Source organism: Mus pahari, chromosome 6, assembly GCF_900095145.1.
Source record: "Mus pahari chromosome 6, PAHARI_EIJ_v1.1, whole genome shotgun sequence".
Classification (NCBI taxonomy): domain Eukaryota; kingdom Metazoa; phylum Chordata; class Mammalia; order Rodentia; family Muridae; genus Mus; species Mus pahari.
Genome location: NC_034595.1, coordinates 77240925 through 77263985, shown reverse-complemented (window position 1 = coordinate 77263985; position 23061 = coordinate 77240925). Strand labels below are relative to the sequence as shown.

Below are 23061 nucleotides of genomic sequence, written 5' to 3'. Positions count from 1 at the left end.
TTTGGTTTTTCGAGACGGTTTCTCTGTATAGCCCTGGCTGTCCTGGAACTCACTCTGTAGACCAGGCTGGCCTCAAACTCAGAAATTCGCCTGCCTCTGCCTCCTGAGTGCTGGGATTAAAGGCATGCGCCACCATGCCCGGCTGAGAATTTTTTATTTTTAAAATTAATACACATGGGGGCTGGAGAGATGGAGAGTGGTTAAGAGCACTGACTCTTCCAAAAGTCCTGAGTTCAAATCCTAGCAACCACATGGTGGCTCACAAACATCTGTAATGAGATCTGATTCCCTCTTCTGGAGTGCCTAAAGACAGCTACAGTGTACTTACATATAATAAATAAGTCTTTTTTTAAAAAAAAAATTAATACACATCTGTGAAAGCCATTGCTTTGCTTTTAGTAAAAAATTTTTTGAGGCTAATGATTAATAACTGACTTCCTCTATTTTAGTAGAAAGGTTGAGTTATGGAGAATTGATAGAGTAGTTCACTGAGATGAGGGTGTTCCTAAAGTCATTCAGGAAATTTCATTGTGAGAAAGCCAGCATTTTAGGCTTGGCTTTCAGCCTATAGCAGCAAAGATAGTAAAACTAGTATCTTGGGGCCTTTTTTGTTTTTTGTTTTTTCGAGGCAGGGTTTCTCTGTATAGCCCTGGCTGTCTTGGAACTCAACTCTAGATCAGGCTGGCCTTGAACTCAAATCCGCCTGCCTCTGCCTCCCAAGTGCTGGGATTAAAGGCATGTGACACCACTGCCTGGCTATCTTGGAGTCTTAACCAATATTATTGCCAGTGAACCTGATGATCAGAGTTTGATCTAAGTCCCAGATGGAGAATGGAGAGAACTGACTTCTGCAAGTTGTTCTCTGATGTGTGTGGGTGTTTGAGAAACAAAACCTTGAGAACAAATGAGATTCTGCTGATCAGAGAGGTCTGTGCCTTTGGTCCCATCACTCTGCAGGTAGAGAAGTAAGTGGATTTCTAGAGTTCATTGCCATCTTAGGCTATACAGTGAGTCCCAGGCTAGTCAAAGCCAAGCCATGAAAGCCTGTATCTAAAAGAAGGGACCAGAGAGATGACTCAAGAGGTTAAGAGCAGGCACTATTATTGCAGAGGACTCAGGTTAGATTCTCAGTACCTGTGTTTGGTGGCTCACAACTGATTACAACTGCCTCTAAGGGTTTTCCTCTTCTTACAGGGCAAGCACTCTACCATCGTTTCAGCTTGTTTGTTTTAGAGACAGGTTTCTCTATGCAGCCTTGACTGTTCTGGAACAGATCCTCCTGTCTCTTCTGTGCTGGGATTAAATTTACTTCATCAGCTTTTAATAAGCTTTTGAATCCAAATTACTTTGAACTTCTTGGAGAAATGTTTTCATTCCTTGTCTATTTTGAGAATAATAATGGTATTCATTTGACAATTAAGAAATAATGGATAAAATATTGTAAAAATCAATATTTCAATGAAACTTTCCTATAAGAAATTGAAACAGCCACACACTTAACTCATTTCATTTATTAGTCATTCTGGGTCTTTAGTAATAAATGGAAGTAAGGATTTTACTACTTTGTTTGATAGAGGACTAAGTATGCTAGTGGGCCACACTAAAACTTCTCATGCATTAGTCCTGTGCTATATTTAGAGTTAGTTATTACAGTGAATAGTTTTCCAACCAGGGCTGAGCAGTAGCCGTGCAGACCCTTATCCCCAGCACTAGGGGGACAGAGACGGGTCGACCTCTGTGAGTTCAAGTCTGGCCTGCAGATCAGGTTCCAGAATAGCCAGAGCTACAAAGTGAGAGACTGTCTTGGGGGTGGGGCGGTGGGGTGGGGTTAGAAAAAAGATCTGGATTAAAACTGTTTCTTACCACCTCAAAGATCAGATCAGAAGAGGGTCATCCCACTTAAATGACTTAATTGTTTTTAAAAATTCTGGGTTGGAGAGATGGCTCATTAGTTAAGAATAGTTAAGAACACTGACTGCTCTTTCAGAGGGACCCAGGTTTAATTCCCCACACCTACATAGATGGTTGGTGACTTGCTACTAACTCCTGTTTGTGACTGGAGAGACAACATCCTCTAAATACAAAAATACCATTTTAAAAAAGAAAAAAGTCCCTCCCAGGTGTGCTCAGCTGCTGTGCTTTAGTTAATTATATCTGTAGTCAAGTTGATAGCCAGGAATAGCCATCGCACTTGGGCTTTTGATTTTTCTGGCTAAGAATTGTGTGTGATAATAGAGATTGACACATACATGCATCCTGAACACTAGGTAAACAACAAAAAAAAAGTTGTCTGGTTTTCTAAGACATAGACAGTTTTCCCAATCTTGCTTGGTTTCTTTAGTTTTTGTTGTTTTTCTGGGTTTGTTTGTTTGTTTTTTGTTTTTTTGATAGTGTTGTAGTACAGGGTTTCTCTGTGTAGCCCTGGCAGTCCTGGAACTCACTCTGTAGACCAGGCTGGCCCGAACTCAGAGATCCTCCTGCCTCTGCCTCCCAAGTGCTGGGATTACAGACATGCACCACTGCATGTACCACCATGCCCGGCTATTAGGCTAGTCTTGACATCGAGTGCCGTTATATCCCCTCACCAGTTTTTTTTAGATAATTATTTTGCTCACTCTAAACTGACAATTTTCTTGCCTCAGCCTCCTAAACATTGATTCTAGTCAGGTACCACCCCATTCAGTTTAAGAATAAAATTCCATCCGGGTGTGGTGGCGCACACCTTTAATCCCAGCACTTGGGAGGCAGAGGCAGGCGGATTTCTGAGTTCGAGGCCAGCCTGGTCTACAGAGTGAGTTCCAGGACAGCCAAGGCTACACAGAGAAACCCTGTCCCCAAAAAAACAAAAACAAAAACAAAAAAAATAGAGTTCCATTTTAATGTCAGCTCACAGTTAGCATTACTGGCAAAATTGATGGTGGATTGATATTCATCTATTAGTGCTGGTCGTTTGTAATACTTCTTTCCCCTCATCCTTTTTTTTTTTTTTTTTTTTTTTTTTTTTTTTTTTTTTTGATAGTCATTTAACACTGGGAAAACCCATATGCATGCATGCTGGTGCACACATTCACACACCCAGATCTATGTTCATTCTGGTGATTCAAATTCAGGTTCTCACCATTGAATAGCAAACAGTTGGGATAGGGATTTATTTATTTATTTATTTATGACAGTTTCCATTTATAGCCTTGGCTGTCCTGTACTTACTATGTAGACCAGGCTAACCTTAAACCTAGGGTTCTATTTGAAATTTCCTCCCAGGTGCTAGGAATAAAGACAGACATACCACGACTGACTACAGCAAGCACTCTTAATAAATGAACCATCTTTCCGGCCTCTAAAGTAGAATTTTTGTTGTGGGTTTTAAGCAATAATAGAATCTTTAAGGTATAGTAGCCATTTTATCACTTCCTCTCATTGCAGAGTTATACCCTGACTGTAAATTGGAGAAGCCAGTGGTGCTGCTGTTGTTTTTCAGAGGCAGTTCAAGTTGAATCATTGATTCTACTGAGGTAAATGCTTGGTGGTTAAAAAAAAAAATTTTTTTTTTAAAGATTTATTTATTTATTATATGTAAGTACACTGTAGCTGACTTCAGACACTCCAGAAAAGGGTGTCAGATCTTGTTACGGATGATTATGAGCCACCATATGGTTGCTGGGATTTGAACTCAGGACCTTCAGAAGAGCAGTCAGTGCTCTTACCCGCTGAGCCATCTCACCACCCTGGTAAAAAAAAAATCTTAATGACTACACTCATTTTAAGAAACATTTATGTTCAGCCCAGCCAGGGCTTTATAGTGAGTCCCTGTCTCAACACACACACACACACCTTTAATCCCAGCACTTGGGAGGCAGAGGCAGGCAGATTTCTGAGTTCGAGGCCAGCCTGGTCTACAGAGTGAGGACAGCCAGGGATATACAGAGATGCCCTGTCTCGAAAAACCAAAAAAAAAGATAGAGAAATTGAAGTGAGGATGGGGTTTATATATATCTGTATATATATATATATTCTAGCACCCAGGAAGCTGAGGCAGAATGACTAAATTCTGGGGTCAGTTTGGGTTATAGACTATAACCTCTCATCACCACCCCACCCCACGCCCGACAAAAAGGCAGCAGGGGAAACTTTGTTTTGTCAGCCAGAACTAGGAAACTAAATCTGTAAGGCCAGATTGGTTTTTGTTTTCCTTTTTTCTCCTGATTTCTTTGAGATAGGAGCTTTCATAGTTCGAGCTGGCCTTGAACTCTCTTATCTTCCTGCTTCAATCTGTTTTGAGTATAGAATTTTACAGGCATGTCTTGCCAATTCCTGGTTATCCTGAATATTTTTGTTTGTTTGTTCTCTCTCCCTCTTTTCATTTTTTTGTTTTGATTTTCGAACACCTTTTTGTGCTGGTTTCTTGAGCAAAGAAAGCACAAGAAAGTTGGGTAGCAAGTACAGCTCCAAAAGATTATACTATTGCTTTGGGGCTGGAGAGATGGCTCAGTGGTTAAGAGTACTTACTGTTCTTTGTAGAGAACTAGGGTTTGGTTTCCAGTACCCATATGGGGTCTCATAATTATTTGTAACTCCAATTTGAGATACATGTGGTGCATATACATACGCAGACAAAAATAAAATAAAACAAAGCCCCACAAAATAAATCTTAGAAAAAGACTTTACAAATTCAAACTGCTGGAATTAAGCCTGTATCTTAGTGTTAGAGCACATATCTAGCACATACAGATCTTTCACCCCCAGGGTTACAACAAAAGCAAGACCTGCTTGGGAAGGAAGGGAAGACCAGTACAGAGGTACAGAAATTAGATAAGGACAAAATATAATTGGACCAGCTAATAGTATGATTGAGATGTTAACAAACATAATACATAAAGTGATAAAAAAAATTAATGTAACAAAATACATTCATCCTAGATACAGTAGTACATGCCTGTTAATCCAAGCATTTGGAAGGTGGGATCAGGCAGAACCAAGCTCTTCAAAGCTTCAGCTAGATAAATTAGACCAGTGTCAGAGAGCCAGCATAAAAATCAACAAACACAAAAATAAAAGATGTAAAATTGTCTTTTCTATTGCCATGACAAATCACCATGACAAATGCAACTTAAAAAATGAGTTTGGTCCCAGCACTCAGGAGGCAGAGGCAGGTGGATTTCTGAGTTCGAGGCCAGCCTGGTCTACAGAGTGAGTACCAGGACAGCCAGGGCTAAACAGAAACCCTGTCTCGAAAAACAAAACAAAAACAAACAAACAAAAAAATATGAGTTTGGGGTTCACAGGTTCCACAGGATTTAGAGTACATTCCATGATTATCGTGGTGGGGAACATTGTAGGAAGCAAGCAAGAAAACAGGTATGGCACTGGAACAGTAGCTGAGAGCTCATATCTAGATCCACAAACAGTAAACTGAGAGAGAGACACAAACACTGGGCGGGACTCAGGCTTTTAAAACTTTAAAGTCCAGTCCAACTGACACTTCCTGCAACAAGGCCATGCATTCCTAATCTTTCAATAGTTCCACCAGCTGGGAACCAAATGTTCAAATTGCCTGTGGTGCCCATTCTCATTCAAGCTGTATTACCTTTCCTAATACAGTTGTGATTAGGCTTTGTATAAAACCCCACTGAAATGAATGGCTATGTATATCAGTGTTCAGGGAATGACTATATACTGTAGACACCATGACCTAACCAGCCTTTGGAATATTTCACTTCAGCCTCCCCAAAGGCTGGGTTTCTGGGTTTGTACCACTGAGCCTGAATCTAGTACTAGTTTTATTTAAGAAAACATGGAGAACAGGGCAGTGGTGGCACAGGCCTTTAATCCCAGCACTTGGGAGGCAGAGGCAGATTTCTGAGTGCAAGGCCAGCCTGGTCTACAGGGTGAGTTCCAGGACAGCCAGGGCTACACAAAGAAACCCTGTCTCAAAAAAACCAAAATCAAAAAAAAAAAAAAATAAACAAACAACAAAAAAAACCAATTGTAGGCACCCATGCAGTAAGTGCACATAATGAATTTTTTTAAATGGCTAATATAACAATTGTCTGCCAAGTTAGTTTAATAATGAAAATTGGAAGGATACCATAGAACATTAGTTAAATCAGAAAAGCTCAGCTTTTTTTAGAAGTGAGGAAATACTCCCCGTGGTAATGCATACTCATTTAAAATGCATACTGAAATTATCATCACTCTCTGAGGGACAGAAAGGAGCCTCTGGGGTGAGTCAAAGATTGTTTAAACTACCAGCTCAGTAGTTCATTCTCTTTCTCTACTGATGAAAAATTAATTGCGTAGGTGATCATATATCATAGTAGACCCTTTATTTTGAATAAATTCTCGAGAGATAGCACAAGTTGTTTACATTGGGGATATTATAAGGGAAGTTGTAATGAATGTCTTTTCTTTTTTTTCTTGCTTTTGCGCCCCTCCCCCCCTTGGGTTTTTTGAGACAGGGTTTCTCTGTGTAGCTCTGGCTGTCCTGGAACTCACTCTGTAGACCAGGCTGGCATCGAACTCAGAAATCCGCCTGCCTCTGCCTCCCAGGTGCTGGGATTAAACCACTGCCCAGCAGCTTTTGGCTTTTTGAGACAGGGTTTCTCTGTGTGGCCCTGGCTGTCCTGGAAATTTCTTTGTAGACCAGGATAACCTTGAATTCACAGTGATCCATCTGCCTCCTAAGTGCTGGGATTCACAGTGTGGGTTACTGCCGCCATCAATGTTTTTGGCCTGTCTTAGTAATATGGGTCTTTTCTTTTAGTGTATTTCTTCAGTGTAATACTAGTCAGTCTAGCCAGTAAAGAACATAGCAGTTTACTTTGTATAAGAAGATATATGATCATTTATTACTTAAATAAGTAAGTCACAATAAAAATAAGATCTCTGAAATTCAAGGAAGTTTCTAAGTATGCCCTCTAGCCACCCTAGAACAAAACATAATTTAAGATGTACTGGGTCCCAGGGACTGGAGAGATGACTCTGGTTTAGAGTTTCTGTTGCTCTTGCAGGGAACCTGGGTTTGATTCCTAGCACCCACTTGGTGGCTCACTGCCATCTGTAATTCTAGTTCCAGGGAACCCAATGCCTTCTTCTGCTCTTGGCCTCCACAGGCACTAGGCATGCACATGGTGCACAGACATAGTAGGCAGAACACCCACACATACAGAAAAGTTAATTTTAAAAAAAAAACAAAACACACACAACTTATTGCTTTTGCATAAGAAGATCTGGGTCCAGTTCTCAATTCCCACATAGCAACTCATAACCATATATAACTCCAGTTTTAGGGGATCTTATACCTTCTGGCATCCAGGGGAGCCAGACATTCATTGGATTCATAAACATATACAAAGGCAAAACAAAAACACTTAAAAAAAACCCTTAAAAATGTATTATGAGGGTACCTATTTTATTTAAATTGAACTAACTTGTATGTCATTTACTATTTCTTTTGAATGGAGCAAGAAACAGTGATTCTCAGCTTCCTTTGTTTTTAAACATGGGTTTCTGGGGTTAAAAGTCAGGTTCTCCTTCTTAAAAGGCAAAACACTTTATTGACTAAGCAATACCTCTTGCTCCGGTTATTTTCTTTTGTGTAGTGACAATTTTGGAATTTTGGTTTCTTTAAAAAAACACAGAAGTATTTTTAAGAATATGTTTTTGTTTTAATCCCTAGTGTGGAAATATGGGACTGCTTTGCAGCAGCTGATGTGGTTTTGCCAGCTATAGGTAGATAGTTTCTGCAATTGTGTGACATTGGAAATTCTGGGGCCTTTTCGGAGGATATATAAATGCAGGTGGTGGGTTGGTGGTGGTGGTGGGGTTGTACTTTGTTAGTTGTGTTCAAAGAAGGAACAAAATAAGAAAAATTAGATTCAAGGATCTCTCTCCTATCCTTTTCCTATCTAGTGAAAGGATGGGAAAAAGGAGAACCCACAAAGTAGCAAAGACCAGCTACAGTGTGTTTCTTTGTCTGTCTGTCTTTCCTCTTCTCTTTCCTTTTTTTTTTTTTTTTTTTTTTTTTTTTTTCCCCCCCCCCCCCCCCAGACAGGGTTTCTCTGTGTAGCCCTGGCTGTCCTGGAACTCACTTTGTAGACCAGGCTGGCCTCAAACTCAGAAATCCTCCTGCCTCTGCCTCCCAAGTGCTGGGATTAAAGGTGTGCACCACCACGCCTGGTTCCTCTTTCCTTTTTTTGAGACAAGGTCTCATACCCTGGCTTTAAACTCTTAATCTTCCTGCTTTCACTTCCCAGTATTAGAATTTACAGGTATATGCTAGTACAACTGGCTTTATAAGCACTTTAATTCCCTTAATCTTCCTGCACAATGATGATATTAGGGTCCAGCTATCAGTTCACAGAGGCAAGATTTAACCCCTGACCTTCCCCCCTTCCTGCCAAAGCTTCTGTTTAGTCAAGACCATGGCTGCTTTTCCTGAGTACCAGGGTTCAGTTCCCACGCCCTACATGGGAGCTTACAACTGTTTGTAATTCCAGTTCCAGAGGATCTGACACCCTCATACAGTCTTACATGCATATAAAAAAGGCAAGGAATAAATCATATTTTAAAAAAAGAAACAAAAGAATCCCAGAAAGTTGTGGAAGTGGTACAGAGATACTGAATTTTCTGTGGCTTCTGTAAAAGTCATGGTATTGGCAGGTTGTTGGTTCATTCTGAGAGCTGCAAGTGAGTTATCTGCTCTTTTCTTGCTTTATGGATGGCCAGTCTTCCCCCTATTCTCCTTTTGTATATATCTGTCTCCAAAATTCTGTTTTTAGAGATATCACTGTATTTCTTTTTTTTTTTTTTAAAGATTTTATTTATTATTATATATAAGTACACTGTAGCTGTCTTCAGATGCGCCAGAAGAGGGCATCAGGTCTCATTATGGGTGGTTGTGAGCCACCATGTGGTTGCTGGGATTTGAACTCAGGACCTTTGGAAGAGCAGTCAGTGCTCTTACCCGCTGAGCCATCTCTCCAGCCCATCACTGTATTTCTTAGTAATATCTTTATACCCTAGTGAAGATAACATTCTAGGGTGCTGGAAACTAAAATCATCTTTGTTTGTAATTGGGAAAGTAATAAATTAGTATTCTGTGTCAAATGAACCGATTAGTATTATCCTTATTAACAGCAATAAGAGGCAGAGGCAGGTGGTCTACAGAGTTCCAGGACAGGTAGGGCAACACATGAAACCCTGTCTCAAAAAAACAAAAACAAAACCCCAAAGAAGTGATGCAATTTGGAAAAGATCTCTGGTGTTTTTATCACTGTTCACCAAAACAAATCATAAATTTCCAAAACCAATTTTCTATCTGTAATTACAGTGGGACGGGGAGCTTGCCAGTTTTATTTTAAACATAAGGCATGCATAGGACAGAAAGTGTTCAGTGAATCTGGATAAATTGAGAAGAATGCTTAGATGTATTTTATTTTTAGTTATGTGTGTGTGCCTGTGTGTGGGTATATACTGGAGTACAGGTCGTTGGAGATCAGAGGCATTGGATCCCCTGAGTTGTCTAGTGTGGGTGCTGGAAACCGAACCCAGGTCCTCTGCAAGAGCAATATGCTCTCAGTGGTTGAGCTCTCTGTCCTACCTGTAATTTTAAGTTTTGCCTGTTTGTTTTGGAGATTTCTATTCTTGGCTGGTCTGGAACTGGATATGTAGACCAGCTGGCATTGAACTCAGGATCTGCCTGCCTCTGCTTCCCAAATGCTAGACTAAAAGGTTTTGCCACTACTGTCTGACTTGTTTTTCGTGTTTAAAATAGTCTCTGTATTCAGGCTGGTCTCAAACTTGCCCAACCCTCTTGCCTTGGTCTTGGGAATGTTGAGATAATAAGGCTGGGCCTCTATAAATATACCTACTTTGCTATACTATTATTTTTGGTAGTACTGGGCATTGGACCCTAAGTATACTAGACAAGAACTCTCTCATTGAACAATATATTTCCAGTTTTGTTTTTTTTGTTGTTGTTTTATGTATTTTTATGGGTACTGTAGCTGTCTTCAGATATACCAGAAGAGGGGATCAGATCCCATTACAGATGGTTGTGAGCTGCCATGTGGTTGCTGGGAGTCAAATTCAGGACCTCTGGAAGAGCAGTCAGTCTCTAGCCCATTTCCAGTTCTTAATTTATTTTTTATTTTATTTTATTTATTTATTTTTTAATTATTTTTTATTTTTTGGTTTTCCGAGACAGGGTTTCTCTGTATAGCCCTGGCTGTCCTGGCACTCTCTCTGTAGACCAGGCTGGCCTCGAACTCAGAAATTCAACTGCCTCTGCCTACCAAGTGCTGGGATTAAAGGTGTACGCCACTATGCCCGGCTGCTTAGTTTAATTTTTGAATGACTTTTAATAACATGAAGGAATGCCAACTGGAGAAAGAAGATGGTTTTATTTTGGCTCATAGTTCTCAGGGATACAGACCATCGGAAGCAGGGAAGGTGTGGCAGCAGGAGCTGGAGCTCTGGGTTTGTTTATAGTAGGTAGTTCAGAAGCAGAGAGATGAATGCAAGCAAGATGAATGGCTATAAATAAAGGTTTTGGCTTATTTCAAAGCAGTTGTTTCTGAAAATTGCTCTCATCTGGGGAGTCAAGATCCTTCCCTGGTACCAGTTAGGAATTTCAGTCTTTAGTTGCCCCTTTGTAGCAATGAGAAAGATTTTTTTTTCACCTACCCATATGAGTGTTGATATTTTTCAGGGAGAAGAAAAGAAGGAAAGAGAGGTTTGTTTGTAGCCAAACAAGAGGCCAGAGTAACATCAGTTATTAGTGGATGGCTGGTGCTTGGCTTAAGCTCACTTTCCTCACTCAGAATACAGAGGTCTACTTGCTCCTGCTTCACGAGTGCTGGGGCCAAAGTCATGCACCACCACGGTACAGATCCTGATTTTGTTTTTATAACATATATAGATTTTTTTTAATTGAAGCAGTAAAGTTACCATAAGAATGATGCCTTAAGGAAAGTCCTTAATGCAGGTGTGTATATTATAAATTGTAAGATCCTAGAATTGGATATTTGTACATGATTTATAGTACAGAATAGCATCCATTTAATCACAGACATGTCACAAAGAGGTCTGTAACTTGAGTCTTTAGAAGTGTGTCTCAAGTCTTTGAAGTGTTCCTTCCCTAGAGGTGCCGCAGCTGTTTCTGCTGTTGTTTCCCCTTTCCCCTCTTCCTTTTACCCTGGAGAGTAAGAGTACAGTCTTGGGAGAAACAGAAAATAGTAAACATGTTTAAAATTTCACCTGAGCTCTGCTTTCCTGCTTCAACTACCCTGAGGCAAATAACACAAATAGGACATGTTGTTTTAACTCTATAGCTGGTGGGGTTTTACCTTTTTTTTTATTCCATTTCTTCCCTTCGGTTTTTGGAGATATGGTCTCTGTTTTATATTCTTGCCTTGGAACAAGCCAAGTTTTGTGACCTTTACTTGATTTCTGAGCCTCTTGCCTGTCTGATCTTCTCAGTGCTGAGTGACAAGCATACATCACCACACTCAGTTTATTTGGTGCAGATTGAACCCAGGACCTCCCATGTGTTAGGCAGACACTCTACCAACTGTCTTAGATAAAACTGCAGGCATGTCCCAGTTACCTTGCTGTTTTACAAGAATTTNTTTTTTTTTTTTTTTTTTGGTTTTTCGAGACAGGGTTTCTCTGTGTAGCCCTGGCTGTCCTGGAACTCAACTCTGTAGACCAGGCTGGCCTCNAACTCAGAAATCCNCCTGCCTCTGCCTCCCAAGTGTTGGGATTAAAGGTGTGAGCCAACACGCCCTGCTAGAGCTGAATCTTAAAGGCTGTGCTAAGTGAAAGAGTGCCATCACAAGACCCACCTATGCTTTGATGTTAATATCTCAGGGAGGAGTTGAAGAAGAGATGGTTCAGTGATTAGGAGCACTTACTGTTTTTGCTAAGGATTCCAGTTTGGTTTCCTGAAACCTGTGGTCCCTCACAATGTTCATAACTCCCAGATCATGAGTTTCAAAGGCACTTAACACCCAGGAATGCACAGTGCACACATACAGACATGCACTCCAGCACATTCAATAAATCATAAAAATATATTGGAGGCCAGGAGGATGCTGATTGTGAAAAGTGCAGACCTAGCAACCTAAGCTTGGCTACTTAGAATCCACAGAGAAGCCAGACACAATATGCAAGTTATTTTTTTATTTTTTGACACTATGTCTTTTTCTTTTTTGCAATGGGTGGGGACATAGGGTCTCATTGTAGCCATGACTGGTCTAGAGCTTGCTATGTAGACCAAGCTGGCCTCAAATTCACAGAGACCTGTGTTTCCCAAGTGTGATGATTAACTGTATATACTACCATATTTGGCCTTCAGACTACTTTGTAAGTGTTACTCTTCTGAAGAATATGGAGACTAGCTGGTGCACACCTTTAATTCCAACTCTGGGGAGGCAGAATTTGAAGTCACCTTGGTCTACAGAGCCAAGTTTAGAATGGGCAAGGCTACACAAATTGTTTTGGAGAACAGAAAAGGGGCATGGGAGAGAGACAGACAGGAGGAGGGGAGGCAGGGAGAATATGGAGACCTGAAAATCAGTAAGGCTGGGGAAATGGCTGAGTCAATAAAATATTTGCCATGGAAGTGTGAGGCCTTGAGTTCTTGATTGCTAGAAATCTAGTCTTAGGCTAGAGAATGGCCTTGTCAGTGAAATTGTACTACTTTAGTAGGAGCCTGAGATAGATTCTCAGCATCTTCATTGAGCAACTTATAACAGTCAACTATAACTCTAGGGGACTGGACATCCTTTGTGGTCTATACAAAGAATGGTTCATATACGGCTATGAGCCTCAATGTGATTAGAAGTTGAACTAAGGTCCTCTGTTAGAACAGCAGTATTCTTACCCTCATGTATCTCTCTGGTCCCCAATGACTCCACAGGAAAAGAATAGAGTAAGGTTGTTTTGTTTTTGGTGTGTGGTGGTTTTTTTTTTTTTTTTTTTTTTTTTTTGAGACAGGGTTTCTCTGTATAGCCCTGGCTGTCCTGGAACTCACTTTGTAGACCAGGCTGGCCTCAAACTCAGAAATCCTCTGCCTCCCAAGTGCTGGGATTAAAGGTGTGCGCCACCACCACCCAGCTTGTTTTGGTTTTTTAGTTGGAGTCTCTGGCCTGTAACTACACAAACCGTTCTATCTTCCTGCCTTTCCTCCCAGGTCCTGGGATTGTTGATGTTCATGAACATAGCCATGAACTCCTGGCTATGGGTTGGATTTTGATAATTGTGTGTCTTTCCCAATTACCCCCAATGCTTAGAGAAGTTGAGATTTGCAGAACTCGTGAATTTGTTTGACTGTATCCTCTTATATTAGGTGTAAACTCTTCCAAGATGTCAAAAACAAACAAATCCAAGTCTGGGTCTCGCTCTTCTCGCTCAAGATCTGCATCCAGATCTCGGTCTCGTTCGTTTTCAAAGTCTCGGTCCCGAAGCCGGTCTGTCTCTCGTTCAAGGAAGCGCAGGCTGAGGTAAGGGGGTATGGTTTTGCATATTGAGATGGTGATTGTGTTGTTTGGGTATTGAAGGATTCCTGTCACATGGCAGGTAGGGTGGGCATTGATTTTGAGGCTGTTAGCTTCATTTCTGTTTGACAGTACTATATTTCCACTCACTTTAGAAAAGAGCATTTTATTTGTGTCTAAATTCCTTGGTTGAAATTATACAGCCAATTACCTTTTACTAACGTGATTTTAAAGGCGTATTTATCATCAACTAAAGGACAACTAAGAATTAATAGTGTTAACAGCATTGCACTGGGGAGAAACCATAATCCACTAAACTCAGTTCACTTTTAGAGATTTACCAAGTATGGGTACGTATCTAATGTGTTGGTCACTAACAAGTTGATTTAATTTAACAAAACAGATCTTAAAACTGAAAGGCAGTTATAAACATCAATAGTTTTCTTTTGTTAATATGAAAATGATTTTTTTTCTTTAGTTGTCACAAATACTTTAAATTTAGTTTTCAAACCTTCAGTAAACCTCTCCATTTCAGTTATGTTTCCAATAGATACCCAGCATCTTCTTTGGATGGTTTGTTAAGGCAGGTTTCTCATTCATTGAAAGCATGGTGGTTTTGTTCTTTTTATGACAGATCCTGTAGTCCATGGTGGCACTGAATTTGAGATCCTTATGTTTTAGCCTCTTGAATCTTGGGTTAAAAAGTTTCAATTTTCTTCTAAGGATTGATTTTTAAAGCATTTAATGCTTATAATTTTCTTATTGTGAATTTTGGGAACCACTAGTATAACTATTCAAGGAGATCTTTGTAATGTTCCTTTTTTCCCCCCAAGTTGAACGAGCAAGGTATTACTGTATGTTTTACCCTCTTAGATATTCTAATAAGTAGTATCTAGAATCTTTTTCTTGACAATTTATGAACCTAAACGTTTTCTAGATAATCCTTATTCTTGATGACTTCTGTAGTTCTATAGTACTTAAACATTAAATGTGTAATTGGTTAAAAAAATTTTTTTCCTTTTCCTAATAAAAAATTAAGTTGAATCTTAGTTAAATCTGTGAAAAGTCAGCCTTAAAATTAATTTTAGACCAGAGATTAGACAAAGGGGATGTGTGAATACTGAAGGGAAAACTACTGATTTTATGTTTATCCCTCAAGAGATTAACGTGAAGGCCATGGGCTGGAACAGAGTCCTGCCTTGCAGCCAGTCTTGATTTAGGTGACTTAAATTTCATTTTCAGCTCATTTTGTTCTGAAAGATACCATTTTAAAATTTAATTCAGTAAATGGAAGCTAAATAAGTGGTTGAAAGCCCAGCATGACTGAACAGCCAAAGCTAAACAACAGTTGAACTGATACAGACCAAATCGAAATATGCCAACCAACTCTGAAACAGCAAGAATTCTGGGCAGATCTTGTCTCCTGGTCTACACATTTGGCGTGGTGATTGACTTGAGAAATGAAGGAGCATTGTCGTAAACAGGCAATTTGTTGGGTAGGTCTAGAGCCAATTTAAGTGTGCTATCTTGTTACCTAGGAGATTGTAAACTCTGGAAGGTCCCCCCCCCCCCCCCGAAAACATGCTTTTTGACTTGACTGTTGCCTGACTTCTGTTTTTAAGAAGCAGGTTAAGTTTGGCACTGTATGCTCAGCTTTTTACTTCTGGCTTATATCTGTTTCATGGTTTTGCTTTTGTTGTTGTTTTTCCTCTCCTATAAGGAAAGTATCCTGAGAGTTTGAGAAACCATGCCTTTAAATTAACTCACTGCTGAATTCTGCAGAATTGAAGAAAGTTAAATTTTTTCCCCTTTATTTCAGTCAGTATCCTTTTCAGTGACCTTAAATAACTTCTTTTGCAGTCTTCAGAGCCTCATGTTTCTGCATCTTAGTGACTGCAGCTTTGGTTGCAGGGGGCCACAGGGTCGTCTTCCCTTATTACTCTAGTAATTGGTAACAGAAGCAGCAGTAGGCCTAAGGATGGGAACATGAATTATATACACCCTCCTTAGTGCTAGTGATGGATCTCCTCCTTCAGTGGGGTCATATTCCCTTTCATAGCCTGCCTCTGCCTCTCTTTGGTTTTTCGAGACAGGGTTTCTCTGTATAGCCCTGGCTGTCCTGGAACTCAGTTTGTAGACCAGGCTGGTCTCAAACTCAGAAATCCGCCTGCCTCTGTCTCCCAAGTGCTGGGATTAAAGGCGTACGCCACCACTCCGGCTTGCCTCTCCTTTTTAAATTGTTACTGTTTCTGAATGAAAATTATAAAAGGTAAGTTTTTATTCTTGACTTTTAAATTTTGCTTAGATAACAACTGTTAATCAGCAATTCTTTGCTAGTTGTTACTCTTTATGGTGTAGATAGATCTAAGAACAATGGACAATACTAGAAAACCAATTCTGTTTTATCTTTAGATAAAAATCTTCTCCTTAAAGGTACTGTTTGCTTAGTTATCAGATCCTTAAAACAATAGCACTTCCTAAAGGGAGCTACTGTCTCCAAGGTTCTTTGTATCTGGTATCCCAGCTAGGCCTGATCCCTAATGCATAGTTTTAGTTTCTTCCTGTGTACACATCTATGATAAAGTTTAATTTACATTAACTACAGGAAGAGACTAACAGTGAATAATTAAGCAAAATATTAATAAAAATTTACTATAATAAAAACTGGTAAAATGTGGTAAATACTAAAGAATTAGGCTGGCAAGGTGGCTTAATGGATAAAGGAATTTTGTGCCCAGCCTGAAGACAGGAGTTTGATCACTGGGATCCTCAAGATAGAACTGATTTCAAGTTGTCTTCTGACCTCTTATGCATAATACACCCAGTATACACAAAACAAATAAGTGGGTCATAATAAATAAAGAACTGCTTATTTTTGGAATTTACCACTTAATATTTTTGACTCTGATTTGTCATAAGCAAAGCAAGACCTTGAATAAGGTAAGGGGAGGGAATTATCATTTTACTACTTCTTAAAAGGTTTGTTTTTATTTTATGTGTATGAATGTGTGTTTTTGTGCTCCACATGCTATAGCTGAGAGCTAGCATGTGAGTGCTTTGACCCAGATGTGCTGCAAGAGCAAATGCTCTAAACTGCCATCATCTCCAGCTTCTTATTAATTTTATTTGTGTATATGTATATAGGCAGGCAGTGCCACAGTTAGTGTGAGGTCAGCAAATAGTCTCCTTATTGTGTGTCCCAGGATTGAACTCTGGGTTGAAATGTTTAGTGCCAGGCATGGGTACCTGATGAGCTATCAGGCAAGCCTCAGGAACTCAGTTTAAAATTCTGGCACATGTCCTCTTTTAGTCCCAACATTTGGGAGGCAGAGTTAGGTATGTCTTGAGTTTGAAGCCAGTCAGATTGCATAGTCAGACCCTGTTTCAACAACAAAACTAAAGCAAACATGGCTCAATGTTGCCCCATGGGAGAGTGCTTGCTGAGTAATGTAATGTAATGTTCTGTTTGATTATGAGCGCCCCCCCCCCAAAAAAAAAAAACAAAACAAAAAAAACAAAAAACCAAAAACCTCTCAGGTAAGTTTGCTAGCTAGAACATGTTTTTAACTGAAGTGCTGTACCAGTGAACTATATCCCTAGTCCCTTCTAAATTTTGTTTTCAAACTGGGTCTTGCTAAATCACCTAGACATTCTCTAGCTTAATTCTTCTGCCCAGGCCTCCCAGATAACTTACGATTGCATGTGTATACTAACATGCTTGACTGAAGGCTTTTGTTCTGTGTTGGCGCCTGCTCCTGTAGAGCCTAGAAGACATCAACTCTTCTGGAGCTGGAGTTACAGTTGTGACAGGCTACAGGTTGTGAAATGCTGTGCATGTGGGGAACCAAATTCTAGTCCCCTGGAGGAGCAGGAAGTCCTTTTAACCACTGAACCTTCTCTCTATTCCCTAGTTGTTTTTGTTGTTTATTGAGACAATATCTCATGTACCAGAGTAGCTTCAAACTTGCTGGGTAGCTTTGGGATTTTCTTACCTTCTCCTGATGCTCCTACCTTACCTTGCAAGTGCTGGGATTAATAGGTGTGCACTACCGTGCCTGGCTAGACTTTTAGTTAATACAAAATAGTGAATTTCATTATTGATTTCCGTACATGAGTACCATATACTTTGATTATGCTATTGTTCATGAAGGTATTTTATATCTTGATAATATTTTTTAGTATCCCCTACTAATATTAATATTATGATTGGCAGAATAAATGGTATTTAAGAACCTCATCAAGTGTCCTTAATCCTAGCACTCAGTGGACAGAGGCAGGCAGTTCTCTGGAAGTGTGAGGCCAGCCTATTCTGCATAGCAAATTCTCTGCCAGCCAGAGCTACCCTGAGACCCTGCCGCACCCTCCACCCCTCAAGAAAAAGGAAGGTAGAAGGGGGAGAACTCAGAATTTGTACAAACCACTTTTTAAGATTACTCTATTTATTGTTGTGTATGTGTGTGTTACAGCACATATCTGGAAATCAGAGAACAACTTGTGAGAGTTGGTTCTCTCCAGCATGTGGGTCCTTATCTCTGACTACCCCATTCTTTGACTTCTTCGCTGTCTTAGGGTTATTATTGCTATGATGAAACATCATGACCAAAAGCGAGTTGAGAAGCAAAAAGGTTTATACTTCCATTGCTATTCATCTTTGAAAGAAATCAGGACAGAAACTCACATGGGACAGGAACCTGGAGGCAGGAACTGATGGAGGGGGCGTGCTGCCTACATGGCTTGCTCGTCCTGTTTTCTTATAGAATCCAGGACCACTAGCTCGGGGATGGGACCACCCACAACAGGCTAGGTCCTCCTCCATCAATCACTAATTGAGAAAATGTGTTACATAGTACGAACTTGCCTATAGCCCAATCTTAGGGAGGTATTTTCTCAATTGAGGCTCTTTCCTCTGATTGTAGCTTTTGTCAAGTTGACATGAACCAGCCAGTATACTGGCCCTGGCTTTGGCCTTTTTCATGGCTGGCTCCTGGTTGTCCACAGCATTGTGTTCTGAGTCCTCATGGTTTTGCCAGCCGACCTTGGTCTTGGCTCCATTACAGTTCATTACAAGCCTTGCGGTTGAGTTGAAAGTGACTGTCCCTAGGCTTGGGTGCCTTATGGTCAGATAGCACCACCTTGTGGCACTTCGGTGAGATCATAAAGCTGAGCCACAGAAACTTGACCTAAGTTAAACCATTTCTAGTTTTTAGAACAAAAGTAGTGTTTCATGTTTTTCTGATCTGATTTTGGCAGAGTCTTTTGAGCTTTTTAATAGCTGTGATCTTTCTTTGATGGCAAGCTATTAAAATTGTGCCTTTACAACATCAGGTCTTATATGTGAGACCTTCATCTACCAGGAGACTAGGATAGAGTATTGGAACCAGAGACTCTTAGTAGTCACCTGCACACAGGAGCCACCTGCTAAGTGTCCTGTGCCTGTGTGTTGTTAGTTTACAAAAGTGAGGGGACGTTTATACCCTTGCTTTCACAACGAATCTGAAAATATATATACAGAGCAATACAGATTGCAGGGTTAACTTTTGTTAGCAGTTGTGGTTTTTGTTTTTTTTTTTTTAATGAGAATGCTGTGTAAAAAACATTCCCCATTCCCTTCCTCTGCAGTTCTAGGTCTCGTTCCAGATCGTATTCTCCAGCTCATAACAGAGAAAGGAATCACCCCAGAGTGTATCAGAATCGAGATTTCCGAGGTCACAACAGAGGCTACAGGAGGCCCTATTACTTCCGTGGGCGAAACCGAGGCTTTTATCCATGGGGCCAGTATAACCGAGGTGGCTATGGAAACTACCGTTCCAATTGGCAGAACTACCGACAAGCATACAGCCCTCGTCGGGGCCGTTCTCGATCCCGGTCCCCAAAGAGAAGGTCCCCTTCACCACGGTCCAGGAGCCATTCTAGGAACTCTGACAAGTCATCCTCTGACAGGTCAAGACGCTCCTCATCCTCCCGGTCGTCCTCCAACCACAGCAGAGTTGAGTCGTCTAAGCGAAAGTCTACAAAAGAGAAAAAGTCCTCTTCCAAGGATAGCCGGCCATCTCAGGCAGCTGGTGATAACCAGGGCGATGAGGCTAAGGAGCAGACATTCTCTGGAGGAACCTCTCAAGATATAAAAGGGTCTGAGAGCTCAAAGCCATGGCCAGATGCCACCACCTATGGCGCTGGTTCTGCATCACGGGCCTCGGTTTCTGATCTGAGTCCCCGGGAGAGAAGCCCAGCTCTCAAAAGCCCCCTCCAGTCTGTGGTGGTTAGGCGAAGGTCACCACGCCCCAGCCCAGTGCCAAAACCCAGTCCTCCACTTTCTAATGCATCCCAGATGGGCGCATCTATGTCGGGTGGTGCTGGGTATCAGTCTGGAACACACCAAGGTCAGTTCGACCATGGCTCTGGGCCTCTGAGTCCATCCAAAAAGAGCCCTGTGGGTAAGAGTCCACCAGCCACTGGCTCTGCATATGGTTCATCTCAGAAAGAGGAGAGTGCTGCTTCGGGAGGAGCGGCGTACTCAAAAAGGTGAGTATTTCATCCCCCGTCCCCAAGTGGCCACTAGCCAGCAGCTTAATTGTAGTAATAATGCCTGAGTTACTGCTCTGATTGATAGGAATAATAGTACTATTCCCTTGACTTTTCATTAAAAGCATCACCCAAGGAACCTTTTAGCTTAACTCTAGCTTTCCTGAATATTTATTGTAATACAAGTTTCTATAGACTAGTCTTCAGTTATGTTTTTTCATTTAAAAACTTGCCTTGGGTTCTCCCAATCTAAGCTAGAAAATAGTAGAGGTTTGAGGGTCAGCTACCAAAAAAAACATGTCTTTGCTAACATGACTGGTCATTGGAGCTATAAACTTCTAGGATCCACCATCTTGCTATGTTTGAGGAAGAGTCACACTGAAGAGAATGAGCAAAATAGGAAAGGCTAAGGTTTAGTCCAGGAGAGCCATTATTTACAAACACAAGGTGGGTGTATGCCCGAGTAGAAGTTCCAAGCTTCGTTAGGAACTGGGAGGGAGCATAGTGAGTTTGATAAAGAATTGTTTGTGTGTAGATTGGATGAAGTCAGACGTTACAAGTCAAGAGAGACTCAGCAAGAGGTTCCTTCTTCTACTCTTTCCTCTCACTAGGACATTCTCAGGTGCCTGCTGTCCCATGGTTCTTTGCCATGTTTATTAGTGTTGCTCATTAATTGACCATCATTACATATGTTCAGAATCTGCAATTAGGTTGCTTTGCAGTATATGTTTTAGTCCTTGCCAGAACTGAGTGTATTTGAGTCTAGTCCCTGCTTTTTCCATTAGTAGAATAATGATTTTGCCACCTTCCTTTGTACTCTTTCCCCCATTAACAATTATTTTGTTTTTATGTGTTCACAGTATGTTTCATTATGTAGATCTTCTAGGTGACTTGAAGCAAATTTGAAGTCTCTTTTTGAGACTTGTATTTCCAAGTGTGAGTTGTATAAAATCAAAACAGTCCAAGGTTGAACATTCTGTTTGCTTTGCTGAAAACAGATTTTAAATGAATGAGTGAAAGTTGGGGTAAGACTTTAGTTGTTTTCCCCTTAGACCACATTGCAGGTAAGTAAAAAAAAAAATTTCAGTATTCTAAATCACTTGCTCGTCTGGTTTTTTGGTTTTTATAAGGCACAGTTCCACTGACTCTTAAATGCTGAGTTCATAAATTGTTAGAACAGGTAGACAGTTCTGATAAAACTGGAATATAGATATGAAAGCAGAGCAGGAACAGGTGCTGTGATGAAGCAGGATGCTTAGGAGGCCTCCTGTGTGTCTCCCTTGTGTCTTTATAACTAGGTATCTGGAGGAGCAGAAGACAGAGAATGGGAAGGATAAGGAGCAGAAACAAACAAATGCCGATAAGGAGAAGCTGAAGGAGAAAGGGGGCTTCTCTGATGCTGATGTCAAAATGAAATCTGATCCATTTGCTCCCAAGACTGACACTGAGAAGCCCTTCCGAGGCAGCCAGTCTCCCAAAAGGTATAAGCTTCGGGATGACTTTGAGAAAAAGATGGCTGACTTCCACAAAGAGGAGATGGATGAGCAAGATAAGGACAAAAGTAAGGGAAGGAAGGAACCTGATTTTGATGATGAGCCCAAATTTATGTCTAAAGTCATAGCCGGTGCAAGCAAAAACCAGGAGGAAGAGAAGTCAGGCAAGTGGGAGAGCCTGCATGCAGGGAAGGAAAAGCAGAGGAAGGCAGAGGAACTCGAGGAGGAGCCTTTCACAGAGAGATCCCGAAAGGAGGAGCGTGGAGGGTCCAAGAGGAGCGAAAGTGGGCACAGGGGCTTTGTGCCAGAAAAGAATTTCCGGGTGACGGCATACAAGGCGGTCCAAGAGAAAAGTTCGTCACCGCCCCCAAGGAAGACCTCCGAAAGCCGTGACAAGCTGGGAAACAAAGGAGACTTTTCCTCAGGAAAGTCTTCCTTTTCCATTACCCGGGAGGCCCAGGTCAATGTCCGGATGGACTCCTTCGATGAGGACCTTGCACGGTGAGGAGTGCTCCTTGTTGACCCTCAGGGCTCTAAGGCCTAAATAGTTTCCTTACCCAGTGTTCCTGAGGATGGAAGTGTTCTTTTGCTGCCACCCATCAGTGCCAGTACCTTTGTCTGTCCCTGGAGTGCAGAGTGATGATGATGGCTTACAATGACGGTGGCCCCTGAGCATTGTTGGGGTAAAGAATCTTTCAGCCCTTGCTGGCTGGCTTTCTTTGTGTCTGGGAACTTGGAGCAGCCATTCTGGTCTGTTTGCCCTCCAAGCCAACTCCCACCCACATTGTTTCTTTTACCTGTGAAGACACTTGAGAATCGTGTCTCCATTTTACATGGGTCACCAGAATCTGATTATTTTTGCCACCATTAAATAGCAGAAAACTTCAAATTGATGGACTCAGCCTCTTCCGTTCTTCCTCTAACTTCAGGAAATTATGGTGGAGCAGACTGGCTGCTTTTTGACATAGTCTAATCTACCCAGTCAGTTGGAACTCTGCCTGAGTGGTGTCCTGGCCACATGTTCCACTCTTGCCCCTTCTGCTTAAGCAGCAGGGAGGGGGCAGACATGCCACAGCATGCACAGGAAGGTCAGAGGACATCTTGTGGGAATGAGTTTTTTTCTTTTTGCCATATGGGCTTTGGCTTGGTGGCCGTTGCCTATACCCACTGAACTATCTCACCAGCCCACTCTTTGCTGCTTTTTGTTGCCTCATTGAATGACCTTCCTAGCCAAGTTAGTTGATCTTTTACAGTATCTTTGTTGTGTGTGTTAAAACAAGTACAGTCACCAAGGTTTAACACTTCCCCACTTGAAGATTCTCAGTGAATTTTGGACCAACCTTTCCTTAGTTGTAATGTGATAGAGAACAAAAGGAACATTTGTGGGCTTAAAACTCCTTGGAAATGCCGGGCAGTTGGTGCTGCACACCTTTAATCCCAGCACTCAGGAGGAAGAGGCAGGTGGATCTTTGAGTCTGAGGCCAGCTTGATCTACAGAGCTAGTTCCAGGACAGTCAAGGCTACACAGAAACCCTCTCTCAAAAAACAAA

General features: G+C 41.2%; 1 protein-coding gene across 4 annotated transcripts in view; it reads left to right on the top strand.

Annotated features, from left to right (window-relative positions):
* Positions 1-23061, top strand: part of Thrap3 (thyroid hormone receptor associated protein 3) — a 39176-nt gene that overhangs the window by 5209 nt on the left and 10906 nt on the right. For 2 of the 4 annotated variants that reach the window (XM_029539650.1, XM_029539651.1), the window contains exons 2-5: positions 3424-3512; positions 13349-13502; positions 19116-20018; positions 21317-22012. In XM_029539650.1, coding sequence (XP_029395510.1) covers positions 13366-13502; positions 19116-20018; positions 21317-22012 — 1736 coding nt within the window. In that variant the 5' untranslated portion in view covers positions 3424-3512; positions 13349-13365. The remainder of the gene's footprint in view (positions 1-3423; positions 3513-13348; positions 13503-19115; positions 20019-21316; positions 22013-23061) is intronic. The other 2 variants (XM_021200440.2, XM_029539652.1) reach the window with 1 other exon arrangement.